The sequence below is a fragment of the Erpetoichthys calabaricus genome, chromosome 4, assembly GCF_900747795.2.
Source record: "Erpetoichthys calabaricus chromosome 4, fErpCal1.3, whole genome shotgun sequence".
NCBI lineage: Eukaryota > Metazoa > Chordata > Cladistia > Polypteriformes > Polypteridae > Erpetoichthys > Erpetoichthys calabaricus.
The window spans coordinates 287447315-287467400 of record NC_041397.2 but is presented as its reverse complement, the minus strand read 5'-3'; the positions used below and the strand labels follow the sequence as shown (position 1 = coordinate 287467400).

The following is a 20086-nucleotide window of genomic DNA, read 5'->3' as shown; positions in this document are numbered from 1 at the left end:
AAAAAACAGGAACCTAATTCTGCTTCTTAACAGCTTGCTTCACTTAACCAGTGTTATAGAAACTGGAATTAGGCACCTCACTACAATATTATTTGATATCTTAAACATTAAGGCGCAAACCACAACTACACACCAAAGCAATGGTTTAGTAAAGAGTCACAAATGCAACAATGTAGTCTTTAAACATATGTAAAAGTCTTGACAGATTAGCTTGTGAAAAAATTACAACATTAGACACATTTTGATGAGAACAGACCAAATCAACCCAACAAAGCTCACCAGTCCTATCCACTTAACTCCCCCAAAATAACATCAAGTCAGCTTTGAGTGTCCCTAAACTTCTACTCTCCACCACACTACTTGATAATTTATTGCAAGTGTCTATGTGAAGAAAAACATTCTAATGCTTTTGCGAAATTTACCCTTAACTCTGTGTCTCTGTGCTGTTGTTGAATTCATTTTAAAGTGACAGCCTCGATCGATTGTACTACTTCCTTCATTTCAAAATTACTGAAAGATCAATCAAGGCACCTCTTTATCTCCATTTACTAAACTGGACAAGTTCCTATTTATTGAACCACTGCTCACTAGTAAACACAGTGACACCTTCACACTCCTCAAGGCACACAAAGGTGTGCACATTAACGGGTGACATAGAAACTGTCACCAGCTGTGATCCTATAAACTATAGAATAGTGGCAAAAGATATCCAGGAAAGCAAAAAAAAGGAAAAACTAATAGAATCAATCAATGGAAATAATTTCAGAAAACTATACCTGACAGATAAGTGGAACTCTTTTTATCAAAGTACAATGAAACAACTGAAAAAATAAACTGTATTATTTGCTACTACACGCAAGAAACGGCTGCAGAAAATGAACCTTCTCTCCATTTTTGAAAGAGTATCTTTTCCCTGGAGTTAATTCTGTCTTTTGTTCCTGTCTTCATTTAACTGCGTGCTCACTGCATTTAACTACAATATATTATAGCATGATATTACATAAAACACATCTTTAAACCAAAGGGTACAAACAAAAAAAGAAGGGAAAGATGTTATCCAGAGAATATCAATATAGTGGAACTAGAAGTGAAGTTCCTGGGTGAAACCCATCAGCACTCAATAAGAAAGATTACAACATGGAAACCCAAAAATTATGGGACAGTGAAGGCAAGCAGTATAGCACTATGTTTGAGCTGCAAAATACTTTAATCTTCTAAGCTTCTGTAAATAATCTTGAATCATTTCTTCAGTTTCTTGCCATCTTCATTCCACCTATACATAGTAACAGTCTACATAGTAGAACTCCCACATTTTCTTGCTCACCTTGTCATTGGTGATGTACGCGAGATAGCTGGCAGAGGACTCGGTGTCAGTGAAGCCTGGCAAGACTTGCATTTTCTTTATGGGAGACCCATATGTTGGTCCCAGTTGTGTTTTTCTGTTAAAAAATGAGAGAATGGATTACACCCATTATGCCACATTTTGTGTGTGTGGAACAACTTTGGCAGGCAAAACATGCATTATTACTAGGCACAGGATCCTGGATGGAGTTCTAAAGGATTGACTGACTTATCTATGTTCTGCAAAAGCATCCAAGCTATACTGCAAAATAACGCAATAATTATTGTGAAAACTTACAATACTTTTGTGAAACAACCCTATAAAAATATTTTTGAGAGGTGAGAATAACATCACACAAACTGTCAATCTTTATTTTTAAAAAGACAGTATTTCAAAGAACACAAAAGTATAGTAAAAAATACAATAAAACAATCAGCATTAAAAAATTATAAAAAACATGACAACTTTGTTGATGAATATAATGAATTCAAATGATTTAATTTAACAACCTTACACTATATACATATTTACAGTTAGGTCCATAAATATTTGGACAGAGACAATTTTTTTCTAATTTTGGTTCTGTACATTATCACAATGAATTTCAAATGAAACAACTCAAATGCAGTTGAAGTGCAGACTTTCAGCTTTAATTCAGTGGGGTGAACAAAACGATTGCATAAAAATGTGAGGCAACTAAAGCATTTTTTTAACACAATCCCTTCATTTCAGAGGCTTAAAAGTAATTGGACAATTGACTCAAAGGCTATTTCATGGGCAGGTGTGGGTTGATTTGAGGTGTGGTGCTTGCATGTGGAAGATTTTGCTGTGAACAGATAACATGTGGTCAAAGTAGCTCTCCATGCAGGTGAAAGAAGCCATCCTTAAGCTGCGAAAACAGAAAAAACCCATCCGAGAAATTGCTACAATATTACGAGTGGCAAAATCTACAGTTTGGTACATCCTGAGAAAGAAAGCAAGCACTGGTGAACTCAGCAACGCAAAAAGACCTGGACGTCCACGGAAGACAACAGTGGTGGATGATCACAGAATCATTTCCATGGTGAAGAGAAACCCCTTCACAACAGCCAACCAAGTGAACAACACTCTCCAGGGGGTAGGCGTATCGATTTCCAAGTCTACCATAAACAGAAGACTGCATGAAAGTAAATACAGAGAGTGCACTGCAAGGTACATGCCACTCATAAGCCTCAAGAATAGAAAGGCTAGATTGGACTTTGCTAAAGAACATCTAAAAAAGCCAGCACAGTTCTGGAAAAAACATTCTTTGGACAGATGAAACCAAGATCAACCTCTACCAGAATGATGGCAAGAAAAAAGTATGGAGAAGGTGTGGAACAGCTCTTTATCCAAAGCATACCACATCACCTGTAAAACACGGTGGAGGCAGTGTGATGGCTTGGGCGTGCATGGCTGCCAGTGGCACTGGGACACTAGTGTTTATTGATGATGTGACACAGGACAGAAGCAGCCGAATGAATTCTGAGGTGTTCAGAGACATACTGTCTGCTCAAATCCAGCTAAATGCAGTCAAATTGATTTCATGATACAGATGGACAATGACCCAAAACATACAGCCAAAGCAACCCAGGAGTTTATTAAAGCAAAGAAGTGGAAAATTCTTGAATGGCCAAGTCAGTCACCTGATCTTAACCCAACTGACCATGCATTTTACTTGTTGAAGACTAAACTTCAGACAGAAAGGCCCACAAACAAACAGCAACTGAAAGCCGCTGCAGTAAAGGCCTGGCAGAGCATTAAAAAGGAGGAAACTCAGCATCTGGTGATGTCCATGAGTTCAAGACTTCAGGCTGTCATTGCCAGCAAAGGGTTTTCAACCAAGTATTAGAAATGAACATTTTATTTCCAGTTATTTAATTTGTCCAATTACTTTTGAGCCCCTGAAATGAAGAGATTGTGTTAAAAAAATGCTTTAGTTGCCTCACATTTTTATGTAATCGTTTTGTTCACCCCACTGAATTAAAGCTGAACGTCTGCACTTCAACTGCATCGGAGTTGTTTCATTTAAAATTCATTGTGGTAATGTACAGAACCAAAATTAGAAAAAAAGTTGTCTCTGTCCAAATATTTATGGACCTAACTGTATGTGTCACACTTCTGGCACATGCCTAAACGCTAGATGGTGGTGTTTGTAGCATGCAAGAAAAGCAAAAAAAACATTAAAATGCAGGCAGGATCACCATTCCTCTTGCTAGACATTTTCTTCTTTAAGCGAATATATTTGTCCCTTAAAAGTTTCCAATTTTTTCCCTACATTCACCACATTCCAAAACGCTGTTAGCAGATATTTTTGCCACAAATTGTCTGCCAACAATTTTTTTCGATCTGCATCATATTAATACAAAATAGAAGAGAATCAACATAAATGTGTTTCAGTAAACAATCTAACTAGTTGTAGGTTGTAGGGGTCTGCGCAGGGTCTGCATCGACGTGACACATAGTCACATTTTTCAGGAGGTGCATGTCAGGCTACACTGTAGCTACACTGTATGCTACCGGGGTGCAGAAGTATAAATCAACCTTTATTGTGAATTTTTTCCTTCAAACAATCTTTAATATTAGATTAGATATCATATATAGATCTCACCAAACTTGGTTGATATTTTTTTTGTTTTTTGTCCGGAGGGGTACAAATGCAGGATACTCTAGTAACAAAAGGGACATCAGAAGTACCAATGGGGTAAGAATGAGGTAAGAAAAATGAGGACTGCCCCTTCCAGTCATGTGACCTCAAAGGAAGGTAAAACTTTTTTGTCATAATATTCCTTTGAATGTGAAGCATATTCAAAATGGATTCAACGGCACTCACTGTTAAGCAAATAATAAGTAAGATTCATTTGCCATTGGATGTGTACATTTTTATATTATGTAATCACAGTTGCAATAAAGATGTGCTCTGGCAAATTTGAAGAAAATATTTTCATGTAACTTTTTATTTAATGAGCCTCTCCTTGAGAGTTGGAGCATTTTCTAGCAGCACTTAGGACAAGTAAGACCAACCATGGACAAAATGAGAGCCTATCACAGAACACACTTAAGCACTCACCCAGACTGTGTCATACTATACCAACTCAAGGTGAAAACACAAACACATTCTATACGCATTGCTTTGAAGTGCTACTGCATCAAAGTAGTTTAGTTAAATGAAGTATAGAACCTCATTTACTGAAGATATTAAAGGAATACTCCACCCAAAAATGAATTTTATTATATGTTACTTACTCCATGTAGTTTGTAGTGATGGCCAAGAAAATTTCTTAATCTCATGTTTTCATGGAGAACAGACATAACAAAGTTTCTGATAGAGCAGGAGCCAGGGGTGCAATGCTGGACAACAGCAAACAATTTCAAAAACATCCATGAAAAAAATCTCACATTATTAAGTCACATAATCCATACAGTAAATCATATGCTCACAATGTGAAAAATGCATGTATTTTTTGCTAAAATGTTGAGAAATAATTCACTCCGGAAAATGAAAGTAGTGCACACTTCACTGGTCAAGAGTCCCGTCTTCAAGTTAAACTCGTGAATGAGGGGGAGAAACAAATCTGCAATTCAAAAACATGTTCCTGTGCGAAGGGGCTTCCTGTTTGTGGACCACTTTCATTTAATGAAACGATATTTTAGTGAAAAATACATGCGTTTTGCATGTTGTAAGCATATGACTGTATAAACTGATGTGTAGATTATGCAACACAAGTAACATGACATTTTTTTTCATGGATAGTTTTGATATTGTTTACTGTTGTCCAGCTTTGGTCACCTTTGGCCCTCATTCTGTTAGAAACTTTGTTATATTCATTCTACACAAACCATTTTTACAATCACTACAAACCACATGGGGTAAGTAACGTATAAAAAAAATATTATTTTTGGGAGGAGTACTCTTTTAATATAGCTAAGCTACTATCCATATTACTAACCGAGAATGCTAAACCGGATGATGGACGCAGGCACATCCGGCAATGGGCCGTAGCTGCAAAAAGACGTACTGAGCAGGCGCAAAAAGAGTCCGCGAGAGTCGGCTGAGGAGCCGAGAAAGGCAGACAAAAGAGGGCGAGAGAGGCGGACAAGACCACAGAAAAAAGGAGTAAGCACAGGAAAAATGGAGAAATGAGGAAACGCAGGCAAAGCACGAAACACATTGCACACGAAACTAGACCCAAAAAAAAAAAAAAGAGGCTCGCGCACAACAGCAAGGCACCCCCCCCCCTACAGGCACCGGACGGGACACACACCAAGAGGGGGATTCAACAAGCCCATGGAACACAAAAAAAAGAACACAAAACCACCCCACAGACCCTACAAGCAAGGGACGGGACACACACAAACAGGGGGATTCAACAAGACACAGGAACACAAAAAGAAAGAAGATGCTCGCGCGACAACAATCCTCAACCCCCCCCCCCCACATACACACACACACACACATCCATAAGAAGTGACACCCAAAGCCACATATTCTAAAGTGAACATCAACACCTTCACACTAGACAGCATAAGTGTCAGCATTGGTGTATCTCCTTACAATAAAGCACTATTAACCGTTCAACTGCAGAAAAGGAAACATATTAACAGTGACTGCGATCCTCCTTATTACTTATCCATATTTCGCATGCTGAGAAAGAAACAAGTCATGAATACACGGTCACGGGTACAAAACGAAAAGGAAAGGATAACAGGAACAAACACACGAACACGAAAGAAACAACAAAATAGACGGCTATGCAGCATAGGTGGATCTCATTACAATGAGGCACTATTAACCATTCAACCGCAGAAAAGGCTCCATATTAACAGTGAGTGCAATACTCCTTATTACTTATCCATATTTCTAAAAGAAAAAATGACTCGACTCCAAAAACGCAAAGCTCAACTAAAGCTTCTAACTAACGATGTACCTAAAAGTAAAAACTTTATGAACTGCATTAGATCCTACAATACTTCATTTAATATGCACAAATCTACATCCTAGATCCACATGACGCAAACTATCAATCAAAGTGCTGCATCGCAACAGGCATGGATTCAAAACGAAACACCTCCCATCTCAGACATACGTTGATGGCAGCGAAGGCTACAACGGGCTTCTCACACAGCACAGGCAAATCGATTACAGCTCCAAAACAACACGTCCCAAATACTACACATGCAACAACGCGCCTCTCAAACGGCACAAGCAAAACATACACCAGGAAAATTCATTCGGATTAATGAATGTCATTTGCAATCATTGTCATTCAGTTCACTTCCCTGAAGAAACAACTGGCAATACAAGTTATACATTTACACGTTGTTGTCAAAAGGGTCAAATTAGACTGCCTTCTTTACATTCATATACTGAATATCTACAGAAGCTTATAACTGACGATGTACCTGAAAGTGAAATCTTTATCAACTACATTAGATCCTACAAATCGGAATCCACTATGAACATTAACAGTGGCACTGCACGTGACATCCGTCTTGAAAAAATGTTTATTGATGAATGTTCAATGGCATGAACAAACGTTTATGAATAATAATATTCGATTTGGAGGAAAGGTACTTTTATGAGGAGGAGATTTTAGACAGTGATTAGCTATTCTTCCAGATACCATGCACTCAGCTATTGTTCAGTGCACCTTAAAATATGCAGACAATTGGCATTGCTTTCAAAAGATACAGTTAGTAAAAAAGATACGATGTCCAGAACCAGATCATAACAATTGCTTATTACAACTGAGAGATGGTACACTCACGAATACAGATGGACTTCAGCCACATATTATTACAATTCCTTAAGCCTTTATCTGCGACGACTTAGTTACAGAGAGATTTGGAACAGCAATCTCATTAGACCAAATGCCCCTTTTAACACAACGCACTATATTATGTCCAAAAAATATTAATGTGGAAAACATAAATACCCAAGTCATTCCATTACTTCCTGGGAAGACACAACTCTTTCTAAGCTCTGACAAACTTGACTCTGATCACAACAATAACCATCTTAAATGACCTTACAAGTTCTGAGCTGGAATTACCTTTTACACTTAAACGGCGTGTACAAAGAAATTTGCAAATAAACCTTTACACTGTGCCACACACTTTATTGTTTGCTTTCTATTTGCATCATCTACACCGTCACACTATTCTATATCTCATTCATACATCACGCTCTTTGTCATTCCCAACACCAGGGGTTGGCGAGCAGGGGGCGGAGCCCCCTAGTAACAACTATTCTTGAATATTTCCAGTTTTACCTCTGCAAAAACACTTAAAATAAAAGAAAGCATTTACCTGCACATTTTGGTGGTGGAATTATAGAGTTTCATCTTAAATTGATCATTGGCAGTGAGGATAAAATTCTCTTTCGTTATGGCAGGGTACACAGTCATGCAGTATGGTACAGCACTCTGCTCAATCCGATCACTAGCCAGTATGCGAAGGTCATCCTTGCTGCTGTTGATTAGGTCATACTCTACCTATAGGTTACAAAAGGCAAGAAACATACAGTTTTTCAACATTTATATTTTTATGATCTATTTTTCTAATTCATTCAGTGAGAGATTTCAAAATGTATCACTTATTTCTTCTACAGAAAAAGTGATACACATGAAAATGGGAAAGGTCTTCTTGCTTTTAGTGTATTTATTAGTGCAGTTGTCATGGTTTAATTAAGTAACTGTGCTCAGGCACTGCCATTAGTTGTGGAAATACATGATTGTAATAGTAAACACTTGCTACCACTGCTCATGTGCAGTGGCATTTATTTAGTTATAACTGTGTTTTATCCACCATTTTGTTTTTTGGAGCATGCGTGAGAAAATGCAGTATGGCAAAAAGGTGAGAAAATTCCACCAGGTCATATCTGCTGGTATTTACACAAAAATGGGCCATTTGGGATCATTACCCCTATACCTGATAGGTGGCAAAACCGAGTCCCTAGTTGAGGAAACCAGGCCCAAGTTATTGGTTAAAGGGTCAGGACTATGAGGACAAGTCAAGTGATGGGCAGTATATAGTACGTGATTGAAAGGAGTGGAATTGTGAGGCTACATTAACTAAGGCAGCTGATGATCTCTCTAGCACTAGTTCTTCCTTAAATTCCGCTGACTCAATGATGTAGGAAGAGTGCGGTCATATGTGGGGAGTTCTATGATTAAATATCTACAGCCAATGTAGATTTGGCTCAGAACGGAGGTTTTAAGTGGTAATATTGTACTTTCTTTGCTATTTTTGCTTTATATTTGTTTTCCTGACTTCTCAGAGACAGAGTTATTCTGTTGATATTATTTTGGGTGTTGCTAGGCACATCCGCTACGTTCTGTGTAATGTGTGAGTAAGCCCAGACTATATGTCAAATGTGATCCAAATTTAGTGTTAATGACGAAATGACTGTGAATGAATATTGGGGCTGGTGCTTGTGGGTTAATCACTGCATCTCCAAAATTTTAATCTGCACCTCCAGGTACAAGGTATGCAATCTGAATGAATAATACATAACAAACATTAACCCCAATGGCCCCAAAAAGTTATCCATAATCCCTCAGAAATTAGTTCCCATTCTCAATGCAAATACTCATTAGGGAATTATTTAATTTTATTGCTACTATTTTTAAGCATCCACTCACCCCAGTCCACATGCTCCACATGGGAGGGACAAAAAAAAAACCCTTGCCAACTCTCTAAAATCTAAAATTTTTCACATATGTAATTTCTACAGTGTATATACAGTGATCCCTCACCTTCTGTGGATGCAGAGGAAATGCATTTACATGGGGTCGAGAGCTTCAATTGAAGACTCGCTTCCTCCCTTATTTACTGGTCAAGTGTTCCAGTCTTCAGTTGAAAAGCGTTTTCCCTTGTGAACACATTTCTTCTTCATGCATTGCTCTTATTTTCCAGAAGTATTTAATAAATAATGCTTTAGCAAAAAAAATGAGAGCGTTTTATCTGTTGTGAGCATACTGTATGACTATATGTGCGGACATATGGATTATGTGGAACAAGCAACAAAAGAGTTTTTTTTTCATGGACATTTTTTGACATTGGTCGAGCATTGGTGCCCTATTTTATCAGAAAATGTGCTATTTCCATTGTCCATGAAAATATGAGATTGAATTTTTTTCTTATTACAAACTGAAATTTTTTAAAAAATATAATTTTTGGGTGGAGTATTCCTTTAAGCTATATAATATAATCAAAGATAAATAAATTTAGGCTTCAACCAGTGCTGGTTTTGTGACCACAAATTTTGTTTTGGCCTTGAATTAGTATGAGTCAGCCATCACCAATAGATAACTACAGGAAACACAAAGCTCACAATTAGAATAAAAGACAATAAGACAGAATAAAATACACAAATACAGACTACTAGATAGATAGATAGATAGATAGATAGATAGATAGATAGATAGATAGATAGATAGATAGATAGATAGATAGATAGATAGATAGATAGATAGATAGATAGATAGATAGATACTTTATTAATCCCAAAGGGGAAATTCACATACTCCAGCAGCAGCATATATTAAATTAATATTAAATTAAATTAAACACAATATTAAATTAAAGAGTAATAAAAATGCAGGTAAAAACAGACAATAACTTTGGATAATGTTAATGTTTACCCCCCTGGGTGGAATTGAAGAGTCGCATAGTTTGGGGGAGGAACGATCTCCTCAGTCTGTCAGTGGAGCAGGACAGTGACAGTAGTCTGTCGCTGAAGCTGCTCCTCTGTCTGGAGGTGATACTGTTCAGTGGATGCAGTGGATTCTCCATAATTGATAAGAGCCTGCTGAGCACCCGTTGCTCTGCCACGGATGTCAAACTGTCCAGCTCCATGCCTACAATACAGCCTGCCTTCCTCACCAGTTTGTCCAGGTGTGAGGCGCCCTTTTTCTTAATGCTGCCTCCCCAGCACACCACCGCGTAGAAGAGGGCACTCGCCACAACTGTCTGATAGAACATCTGCAGCATCTTATTGCAGATGCTGAAGGACGCCAGTCTTCTAAGGAAGTATAGCCGGCTCTGTCCTCTCTTGCACAGAGAATCAGTATTGGCATTCCAGTCCAATTTATCATCCATGAACATGAACAAATAACATAATTTGTAATACAAACACATATCACCCTAAGCACTTAGAGAAAGTCAGGGGAAGTTAAATACCTTCCTGAACAGATTTGCTTTAAAGAAATACTCCAAAAAAAAAACGTTTCTTTTTATCATGGTATTTAACCCATGTGTATTGTAACGAAGACCAAGAAAAATTTTAATTTCATGTTTTCATGGAGAACAAAGATAAACAATTATTAACAGAATGGTGCACTGCAACCAATACCGTACAATGGCAAACAATATAAACAATGCTGATGGAAAAAAAAGAAAACTTTGACATTACTTGTGTTACATAATCTACATGTCAGTTATCCAGTCACTTCCTCACCAGATGAAAAGTGTGCTTCTTAAACAGGGAATGCAATTCATATAGGGCTGAGTTTTTGATTTGAAGATAGGAATCTTGACCAATGAATGAAGGAGAGAGGTGAATCTTCAATTCAAAAACTCAGGCCCTTCAGCTTCACCTTCACATAATGCAGTACTTGGAGTTCTATATCTCCATTATTGGTTAAGGTTGAAAAATACAGTATAGTCGAATGGTATTAAATAAAAGGAATACTTACTAAAAATTGGTCCATGCCAAGAGACAAGAGCCTTGGAAGACCACTGTCCAGATCATCCACAAACATGATATCCTGTATGGTTTTATAGTGAGAATGATGCCTTCCTAACAGCTCCCAGCATTGCTTTCCGTTTTGAGGGGAAAGTTTAAAAACAGTTACAACAACCTCAGAATCCTATAAAAAAAAAAGAAAATGGATAATGAAATCATGTGCAAAAAACAGTAATAAATATAATATGACAAGAAATAGGCTGTACATGTACACTTGAGCCAATAGTGGGAATCTTCCTGAAAATGTTATATGAATTCAATAGAGGATGATGAAATTACAATATAAAAAGTAAACACTGATTCTGTAAAACCTAGAAGGTGGAAAAGGAGTATGCAAATGTAAAAAAACAATAGAGCCATATATCAAAAGAGCATATATTTTAATTATACTTGTGTTCATACAGAATGGCTCTTGAGGTATAGTGCAACTGTCAAAAACAAAATTGCACATATAATAGTAAACAGAAAGATATAAATCGCCTTTTTTTTTAAATATATTTTTACTTTACTAATTTTCATTGTAATCATTCCATACAAACAGATCAATTTATAACCCAACAAATTTGAAGACTAATCAAACCCCACCCCTGAGAAGGAGAGCTTAGCTAAAGGAAAATTGCTTAAGACTTTTTAATAAGGCAACATTAAACAAAAGAAAGGGAGAAGTAAATATCTATGTAAATAAGAGATGGAGAAGGGAGTTAAATGCGGTAATAGTTATTTCTCTTATTCTAAAATAATATTGATTAAATCCTGCCATGCTTTGAAAAAATTTTGTACAGATCCTCTAACTGAGAATTTGATTTTTTCCAATTTTAAATAATATAAAACATCGGTTTCCCACTGACTTATAAGAGGAGAATTAGGATTCTTCCAATTTAACAAAATAAGTCTGCGTGCCAAAAGTGTAGTGAATGCAATCACCGTTTGCTTGTCCTTCTCCAATTCAAGTCCATCTGGAAAAACACCGAACACAGCTGTTAATGGGTTAGGAGGGATTGTGATACCAAGGCTGTCTGAGAGGCACTTAAAAATTTTTGTCCAAAATGATGTTAGTTTGGTGCAGGCCCAAAACATGTGACCCAGTGAGGCAGGAGCTTGGTTGCAGCGTTCGCAGGTTGGATCCTGCCCTCGAAACATTTTGGACAGTTTTAAGCGAGACAGATGGGCTCGATATATAATTTTTAGTTGAATAATTCTATGCTTTGCGCATATAGAACTCGAGTGAATTCTCTGCTTTGCTACCTTCCACTCCTTTTCTGATATATTGATTAAGAGATCTTCTTCCCAATGTCCTCTTGGATCTTTGAAAGGTAGGTACTCTAATAAGATTTTATATATTGCGGAAATAGTGTTTATTTCCTCGAAATTGAGCAGTATTTTTTCCAGCATTGTGGAGAGTGCAAGGTGGGGGAAATCGGGCAATTTCTGTTTAACAAAATTTCTAATTTGAAGATAGTAAAAGAAATGTGTAGCTGGGAGGTTGAATTTTGAACGTAATTGTTCAAAAGATGTAAATATGTTGTCTATATAAAGATCTCTGAGCATTTTAATCCCAAAACTTTTCCAGGTATTAAAAACTGGATATACTTGCGAAGGTTGAAAGAGGTGGTTCTCTTACAGAGGTGCCACTGATAAAAGACTTTCCATCTTAAAATGCTTTCTAATTTGGTTCCATATTCTGAGTGAGTAAAGCACAATTGGGTTATTAGTATATTTGCGATAACTTTCATTTATTGGAGAGCAGAGCAGGGAATATAAAGAAGTACTACAGGATTTTACTTCTATTGCGGACCAAGCCTGTGTATGTTCATTTATTTGTGTCCAGGTTTTTATGGCTTGTATGTTTGCTGCCCAGTAATAAAACTGAAAATTAGGTAAAGCCATGCCACCTTCTGCCTGAGGTCTTTGTAGGGTCGCTCTTCGGATACGTGGGTGTTTTGAGTTCCAAATGAATGAGGTTATTGTTGAATCTAACTGTTTAAAAAACGATTTATTGATATATATTGGAATGTTTTGAAATAAAAAGAGAAGTTTAGGAAGGATATTCATCTTAACAATGTTAATTCTTCCGGCTAGAGTGAGATGAAGGGTTGACCATCTATGCAAGTCTTGCTTAATTTTTTCCAAAAAGACGCCAAAATTTTGTTGATAAAGAGCTTTATGTTTACTTGTGATATTTACCCCTAGGTATTTAAACTGATCTGCTATGGTAAAAGGTAGGGTGTCTAATCTAATATTATATGCTTGTGAATTCACTGGAAAGAGTATACTTTTATTCAGATTAATTCTAAGACCAGATATCTTTTGAAATTCTGTTAGTGCTGTTAAAACAGCGGGGACAGTGTTTTCTGGGTCTGATATATATAAGACCATATCATCTGCATATAGAGAAATTTTCTGTTCCAGTCCTTCTCTGACAATCCCCTTTATCTGATAAGAATTTCGGCAGTGAACCGCCAGTGGTTCAATAGCGATTGCAAACAACAGTGGCGACAAGGGACATCCTTGTCTGGTACCACGTTCTAGTTTAAAGTAGTCTGAGCAAATGTTATTAATACAAACTGAAGCTTCTGGATTGGTATACAGTAGTTTGATCCATGCACAAATATTCGGGCCAAATCCAAATTTCTCCAATGCAGTGGAAAGGTAATTCCATTCAATCATATCAAATGCTTTTTCTGTGTCTAATGATAGTAATATGTCTGGGGTGTTTGATTTTGCTGGTGAATATATAACATTAAACAAGCGTCGGAGATTTGAAGATAGGTGTCGGCCTTTAATAAATCCAGTTTGATCTTGTGATATTACCGAGGGCAGCACTTTCTCCATCCTTCTAGCTAGGATTTTTGAGACTATCTTAACATCATTATTCAGGAGTGAAATTGGTCTGTATGATGCACATTGTAACAAGTCCTTATTTTGTTTAGGAAAGACGGTGATTAATGCTTGTCGAAATGTTTGAGGTAGTATTTGGTTGTCTCTAGCTTCTGTAAATGTTGCCAATAAGAGGGGAGCTAGCTGAGTGGAGAATTTCTTATAAAATTCTACGGGGTAACCATCAGGGCCTGATGATTTCCCGCTTTGTAGTGACTTTATAGCGTCTAGTAATTCTGTTAGCGTTAGAGGTTTATCCAGTTCCTCAGCACTTAAAGCATCTATTTGTGGTATCTGTGATGTATCCAGAAATGCATTAGATTGTGTGTTGTCTTCTTTGGGCTCAGTAGAATATAAAGACTTATAGTAATCTCTAAATGTGTGCATTATTTTATTATGGTCGATGATTTCTTCTCCATTCTTGTTGGTGATTACTGGTATTGCATTGTGAACTTCTTGTTTATGAATTTGTTGAGCTAAAAGCTTATTAGCTTTTTCTCCGTGTTCATAGTAATGCTGTCTAGACTTATAAATAAGTTGTTCAGTTTCTTTAGTTGTTAAGATGTTGAGTTCTGTATGCAGGGCCTGCCTTTTCCTGTGGAGAACTTCATTTGGACGCCTGGCTTGTTCTTCATCTATTCTAGTAATTTCATTTCTTAGCTCTGACACTTTCTTGGTTTCTAATTTATTTCTGTGGGAAAGATATGAAATAATCTGTCCTCTTAAGAAGGCCTTTAGAGTTTCCCAGAGTGTTCCTGCAGAAACCTCTGTGGACGTGTTTGTCTCTAGGAAGAAGCTGATTTGTTTGGATATAAATTCTGTGCAGTTCTTGTCTGCCAATAAAAGAGGGTTAAGACGCCATCTGCGAGGTGAGTGTGAGGGGCTTATTGATTTTAGCTCCAAGACTAGAGGGGCATGGTCAGAGATAACAATTGTGTCGTATTTGCATGATTTAATTGTAGGCAGGAAATTATTATCTATAAAAAAATAATCAATTCTTGAGTAGCTATAATGCACTGGTGAGTAGAACGAATATGTTCTTGAGTTTGGGTTAAGAAACCTCCAGGGGTCTGATAAGTTGTGATCATTTAAAAACTGTGTAATTATCTTTGCAGTATTAGATGTCGTCCCCCCTGTCACAGGAGTCCTATCTAAGAGTGGGTTTAAAACACAATTAAAGTCCCCAGCCATTATAATTTTATGAGTGTTCACATTGGGAATGGATGCAAATAGATTTTGCATGAATTCCTTATCATCAACATTGGGTGCATAAACATTTATCAAAATCATTTTACTCTTGTATAAGTTGCCCATGACCATCACATATCTCCCTTCAGGGTCCGACACTACATCTGATGCTACAAATGGAACTGTTTTATGTATAAGAATTCCCACCCCTCTAGTTTTCTTTATAAAGCTAGAATGGAACATTTGGCCAGTCCAGTCTTTTTGTAGTCTGAACTGATCCTTGGTTAGTAAGTGGGTCTCCTGTAGAAATACTATTTTAGCGTTTAAGCCTGTTAGGTGAGAGCATACTTTCTTTCTCTTTAATTCGTGATTCAGGTCTTTAACATTCCAGCTCACAAAGTTAACTGTCCCATCATGGAGACATTGATTCTGAGTTTTTAATGTCATTTTATAGTTTTAATTGGTAATATGGCAGTTTTAATCTTAGTTTCAAGATTCCCCATGAATTATTGTATTTTAGCCTATTGTTGCATTGATATTTATAATTATAAGGATTACAAGAATAGATTAGATATAACCTGCTCTCCTTCTCTCCCCCCTTTATCCCCCCACCCCCCTATTTTGCCTCCCCACATGAGGCTAGATCCCACTTTGCGATGTCCCAGTCCTCTGACATACGAAGAGACAGAGCACGTCCAAAACAAAACAAACCCCACCCTGCAGCGGCGTTAAAGAATTAAAACAGAGATATCTTTTGCAGCTAAATTCTTAATACTATCTGCCGAAAATATTCTCATTAACAGTATTTAAGCTTGAAATAATCTTCAGCGCTTTTAAGTTAAGATATTAAGATTAAAAAAAAAAAAAAATCGCTTTGTTTTTACATCTTCACTAAACATATATAAAACATAGTAACCATTTTTTTAAAATATAGAATGTATTGTGTTACAGTAAAGGAAAAGCAGCCCAGAACCATAGAAGCTTCAGGGGTATGATGTGCATTCAGTGAGCTGCTTTCTGTTATCTATTTTAAAAAAAATGGAATTGTGTAGCTTAATACATTCTTGTTTATTATGGCACCAGGGAGTGAAGACATGTTACATGTAGGCTGGACATGTAAGGAAGAATTTAACTGTACTCTGTACAGACAAGTGACAATACCAGTCATAATTGTAATACTAATAGTTCCTTGATCGACTATTGTTGAGTGGCGATTCATTGCTTCTTGTTTTCCACTTAGAGAATGCCAGCTGTTTGCTGTCTACATTATGTCAGCAGGAAGGATATTTAGACTACTCACTGCAGTAGCCAGGTACTGAGAATCTCCAGAGAAGGCCATGTGGGTTATGGCCCCTTTAGCAAATGTGAAAGGCTCTTCACATTCAGTTGCCAGAGTCAGAGCATCAAGAATGTAAACAGCCCCATTGACAAAACCAACGGCTAACAGAGAACCTATAAAAAAAAAAAAACACAGTTGATGGGTTATAAGTTGTATCACAAAGTTTTCCCCCAAAACCTATAAAATTAACAAGACAGAATCAATGGAAGGGCCATTAGTATGAATGACCAAAACACCTCAGGTGACAACCAGCTAAATAAAATTGTACTGCAATGGGAAACAGGAAGTGTGTCAAATAATGAATAAGAATCAAGGAATGTAGCCAAGGAAATGAGCAAAGTACAATACATATGGGCTCTTCAGCCTTTAGACTCGTCATGGTGACTAAATATAAGGGGAAATGTAACATAACATTGCATTTCACTGTCAAACCTGCTAAGCACAATTTAGGGTCATCGAGCACTAAAGCCTGTAACGGCAGCACTGTCTGCCAGGTATAGCCAGCGCTGGAAAAGTTGGTAATTTATAAGTCCACTCATGCAAGCACACACACGCACACTCCCATTGGGCGAATCTGGAATTGACATTTAACCTAATGTTCACGTCTTTGGGGATGTGGTAGCAAACTGGAGTACCCTGAGGTAAAACCATGCAGACACCGGGAGACTGTGCAAACTGCATATGGGCAGTAACTAGGCATCAAATTTAACGAAAGATGCTAGATCCCAGAGGCACCTTATGCCATCCATCCATCCATCTTCCAAGCCTGCTTTATCCTGAACATTGTTGCAGGGAAGCTGAAGCCTATCCCAGCAGGCATCACAGGGTGAACACACACCCAAGCCTAAAAAACACACACACTCGGGCTAATTTAGCATTGCCAGTCCACCTAACCTGCATATCTTTGGACAGTGAGATGAAACTGGAGCATCTGGAGGAAACCCACACAAACATGGAGAGAACATGAAAACTCCATACAGGAACATGAACCTTGGTCTCATTACTGCGAGGTAGCAATGCTACCCCTGCGCCTTTGTGTCACTCCTTATGCCAATGTATTTGTAAATGAATGATAAATCACACAATTCATCTATTTATTAAGTTTCTAAGACAGCTTTTTCCAATATAAGGTCACAGGGAACAGGACACTGTCTGACAACATCTTCTGGAAGGTAGGAATAAATTGTAGACAAAGTGTAAGTACAGACTACTCATATTTATAAAAACACCTTAATCTTAACTCATCAATTTGGCGTTATGTGTTACAATTTGGAGTTAGGTCTTTGGAATATGGGTTAGAATCCAGGACCCCTGGACAAAAGTCTGTGAAAGAATCAACAATCACCAGGCTAAAATGTGAACTCTAATGTGAGGAGTAGCGATGATCGGCAAAATTCGCCAAAGTGCTTACTGCAGTGAATATGCTGTGTTCATTCGTGACACACTGTTTGCCAAATATCTTCCTGCAAAATTGCTGTTTAGTCGGATTAGATTAATATTTCTTTCCCAGCGGCCCATCATGTTTTCTAGGGCCGGCATGACATCACAACTATAGCAACCATGTGCAGAACTTTTACACATACTCACTGTAAGATTGTTGTAGATCTGCTTCATTCATGTGTGATGTCATAACCTGATCAGTACTCTAGCAGGATTTCTGTCTTGCATGCATAAAAAAAACTGCAGGACATGGCTAATTTGCATGTATAATTAGCCATGTGCCAAGCTACAATTTCAAAATAAGCCTTATAAGAGCCCTGCCCTCACCTTCTCCTTCTTGAATCAGAATGAGGTCCTGTGTGAAATAATAATAATAATGAAAGATGTATTACTATTTACAAGGCATTTATTTCTTCTTGATGGAAGAAAAAAGTGCAGAGCACCTGCAGAGATAGGGTGAAAAAAAAAAGACATGACAGTCCAGTAGCAACTGCAGCCCCGACTTCAAACAATGGCATAATCCAGCCCCACAGCCCCTGCTTTTTGGCACTGCCAATGTGATCCACAAGATTGGGACTCTTTGATCGCAATGATCTATATTTTCTTTACTTATAGCTAGTTTGTGGCCATTTGTTGTATTTTGTCTATGGTATCCGTTTCATTTGCATTTTTTGTTGTTTAATACATGGTGGCACTGTGGCTTGCACTGCTGCCTCACAGCTCAGATCACATCTTTTGCCACTCTGATTGGTCTCTCATAGTTGGCAGATGCATCCCTAGCTCTTAGTGACACTTAAAGACCATTATCCATCCATCCATTATCCAACCCGCTATATCCCAACCACAGGGTCACGGGGGTCTGCTGGAGCCAATCCCAGCCAACACAGAGCGCAAGGCAGGAAACAAACCCCGGGCAGGGTGCCAGCCCAACGCAGGGCGGGCACACACACACACACACCAAGCACACACTAGGGACAATTTAGAATCGCCAATGCACCTAAGCTGCATGTCTTTGGACTGTGGGAGGAAACCGGAGTACCCGGAGGAAACCCACACAGACATGGGGAGAACATGCAAACTCCACGCAGGGAGGACCCGGGAAGCGAACCCAGGTCTCCTAACTGCGAGGCTAAAGACCATTATAATCCACTCAGATGTAATTCTACTTTTTCTTTCTTAATGATCTGAAAACATTTTGCGGAGCTCGTGAACATTTCCATAATTTTGCTGCACTCACACCAAAGCAAACTCTGCAAGGTTTGCACAACACTACTGAGGTGCAGCAAGGCAGCTGTGATACATATTAGAACATTTAGAGCAGTTTTGACAAATAAAAGCCATTCATTGTAACAAAGCTTTTTAATCCATCTCACATATTTTTCCAAAATTACATCTAGTTGAATTTTGAAGGTCCCTAGAGTCCTGCTGTCCATCATACTATTCAGTAACTTATTCTATATGTTTATATTTCTCTGTGTAAAGACAAACTTTCTAATTTGTGTGTACAACTTATCTTTTAACAAATTTCAATCTGTGTTCCTGTGTTCTTGTTGAAGAACTTAATTTAAAATAACAGCTTGGATCCACTGTACTAATTTCCTTCATGATTTTGAACATTTCAATTATGTTACTTCTTTCCTTAAACTGTAAAGGTCCAGCACCTCCAATCTTCCCTTGTAGCTCATACTTCGTGGTCCCATAATCAGGCTAGTTGCTCTCTGGTCTTTCTCAAGTACTGCTATGTCTTTTTTGTAATATGGAAATCAAAACTGGACACAGATGAGCACTGCATGACTGTTGAAGCTTTAATTAAACATAAATGAGAAAATGAATCAACTGCTACAACCCAGACTGGGTTTTTATTGCTGCACAGCTTGAAAGCCAAACTATGTGGTCTGCAATCTGCCTCATTACCTTCTATGGCTTTGTTTCTAATTTGTTTACTTAAGGGCTACGTAAAAATATTTGCTGTGAAACCTACTTTCGTGGGACAGCAAAATTGCTATTTGTGACTGAAGGCATTTTGTTTAAAAAACAGAATGTACTGCTATTTGCTACAAGTTTTCTCTTGTGAGCAATGGTGAATTTCAATTGAACTCTAAACTCTTTTTATTCATGAATCTGGAATTTTACT

The 20086-nt window shown here is 37.7% G+C and overlaps 1 protein-coding gene across 1 annotated transcript in view; it reads right to left on the bottom strand.

The window, feature by feature from the left end:
• cfap251 (cilia and flagella associated protein 251) overlaps positions 1–20086 on the bottom strand; it is a 61497-nt gene that overhangs the window by 16347 nt on the left and 25064 nt on the right. Inside the window, exons 12-15 of the mRNA XM_028800874.2 lie at positions 16474–16625; positions 11059–11232; positions 7670–7854; positions 1325–1439 (exon numbers count right to left, since the gene is read on the bottom strand). Of these exons, the coding sequence (XP_028656707.1) occupies positions 1325–1439; positions 7670–7854; positions 11059–11232; positions 16474–16625 (626 nt within the window). The remainder of the gene's footprint in view (positions 1–1324; positions 1440–7669; positions 7855–11058; positions 11233–16473; positions 16626–20086) is intronic.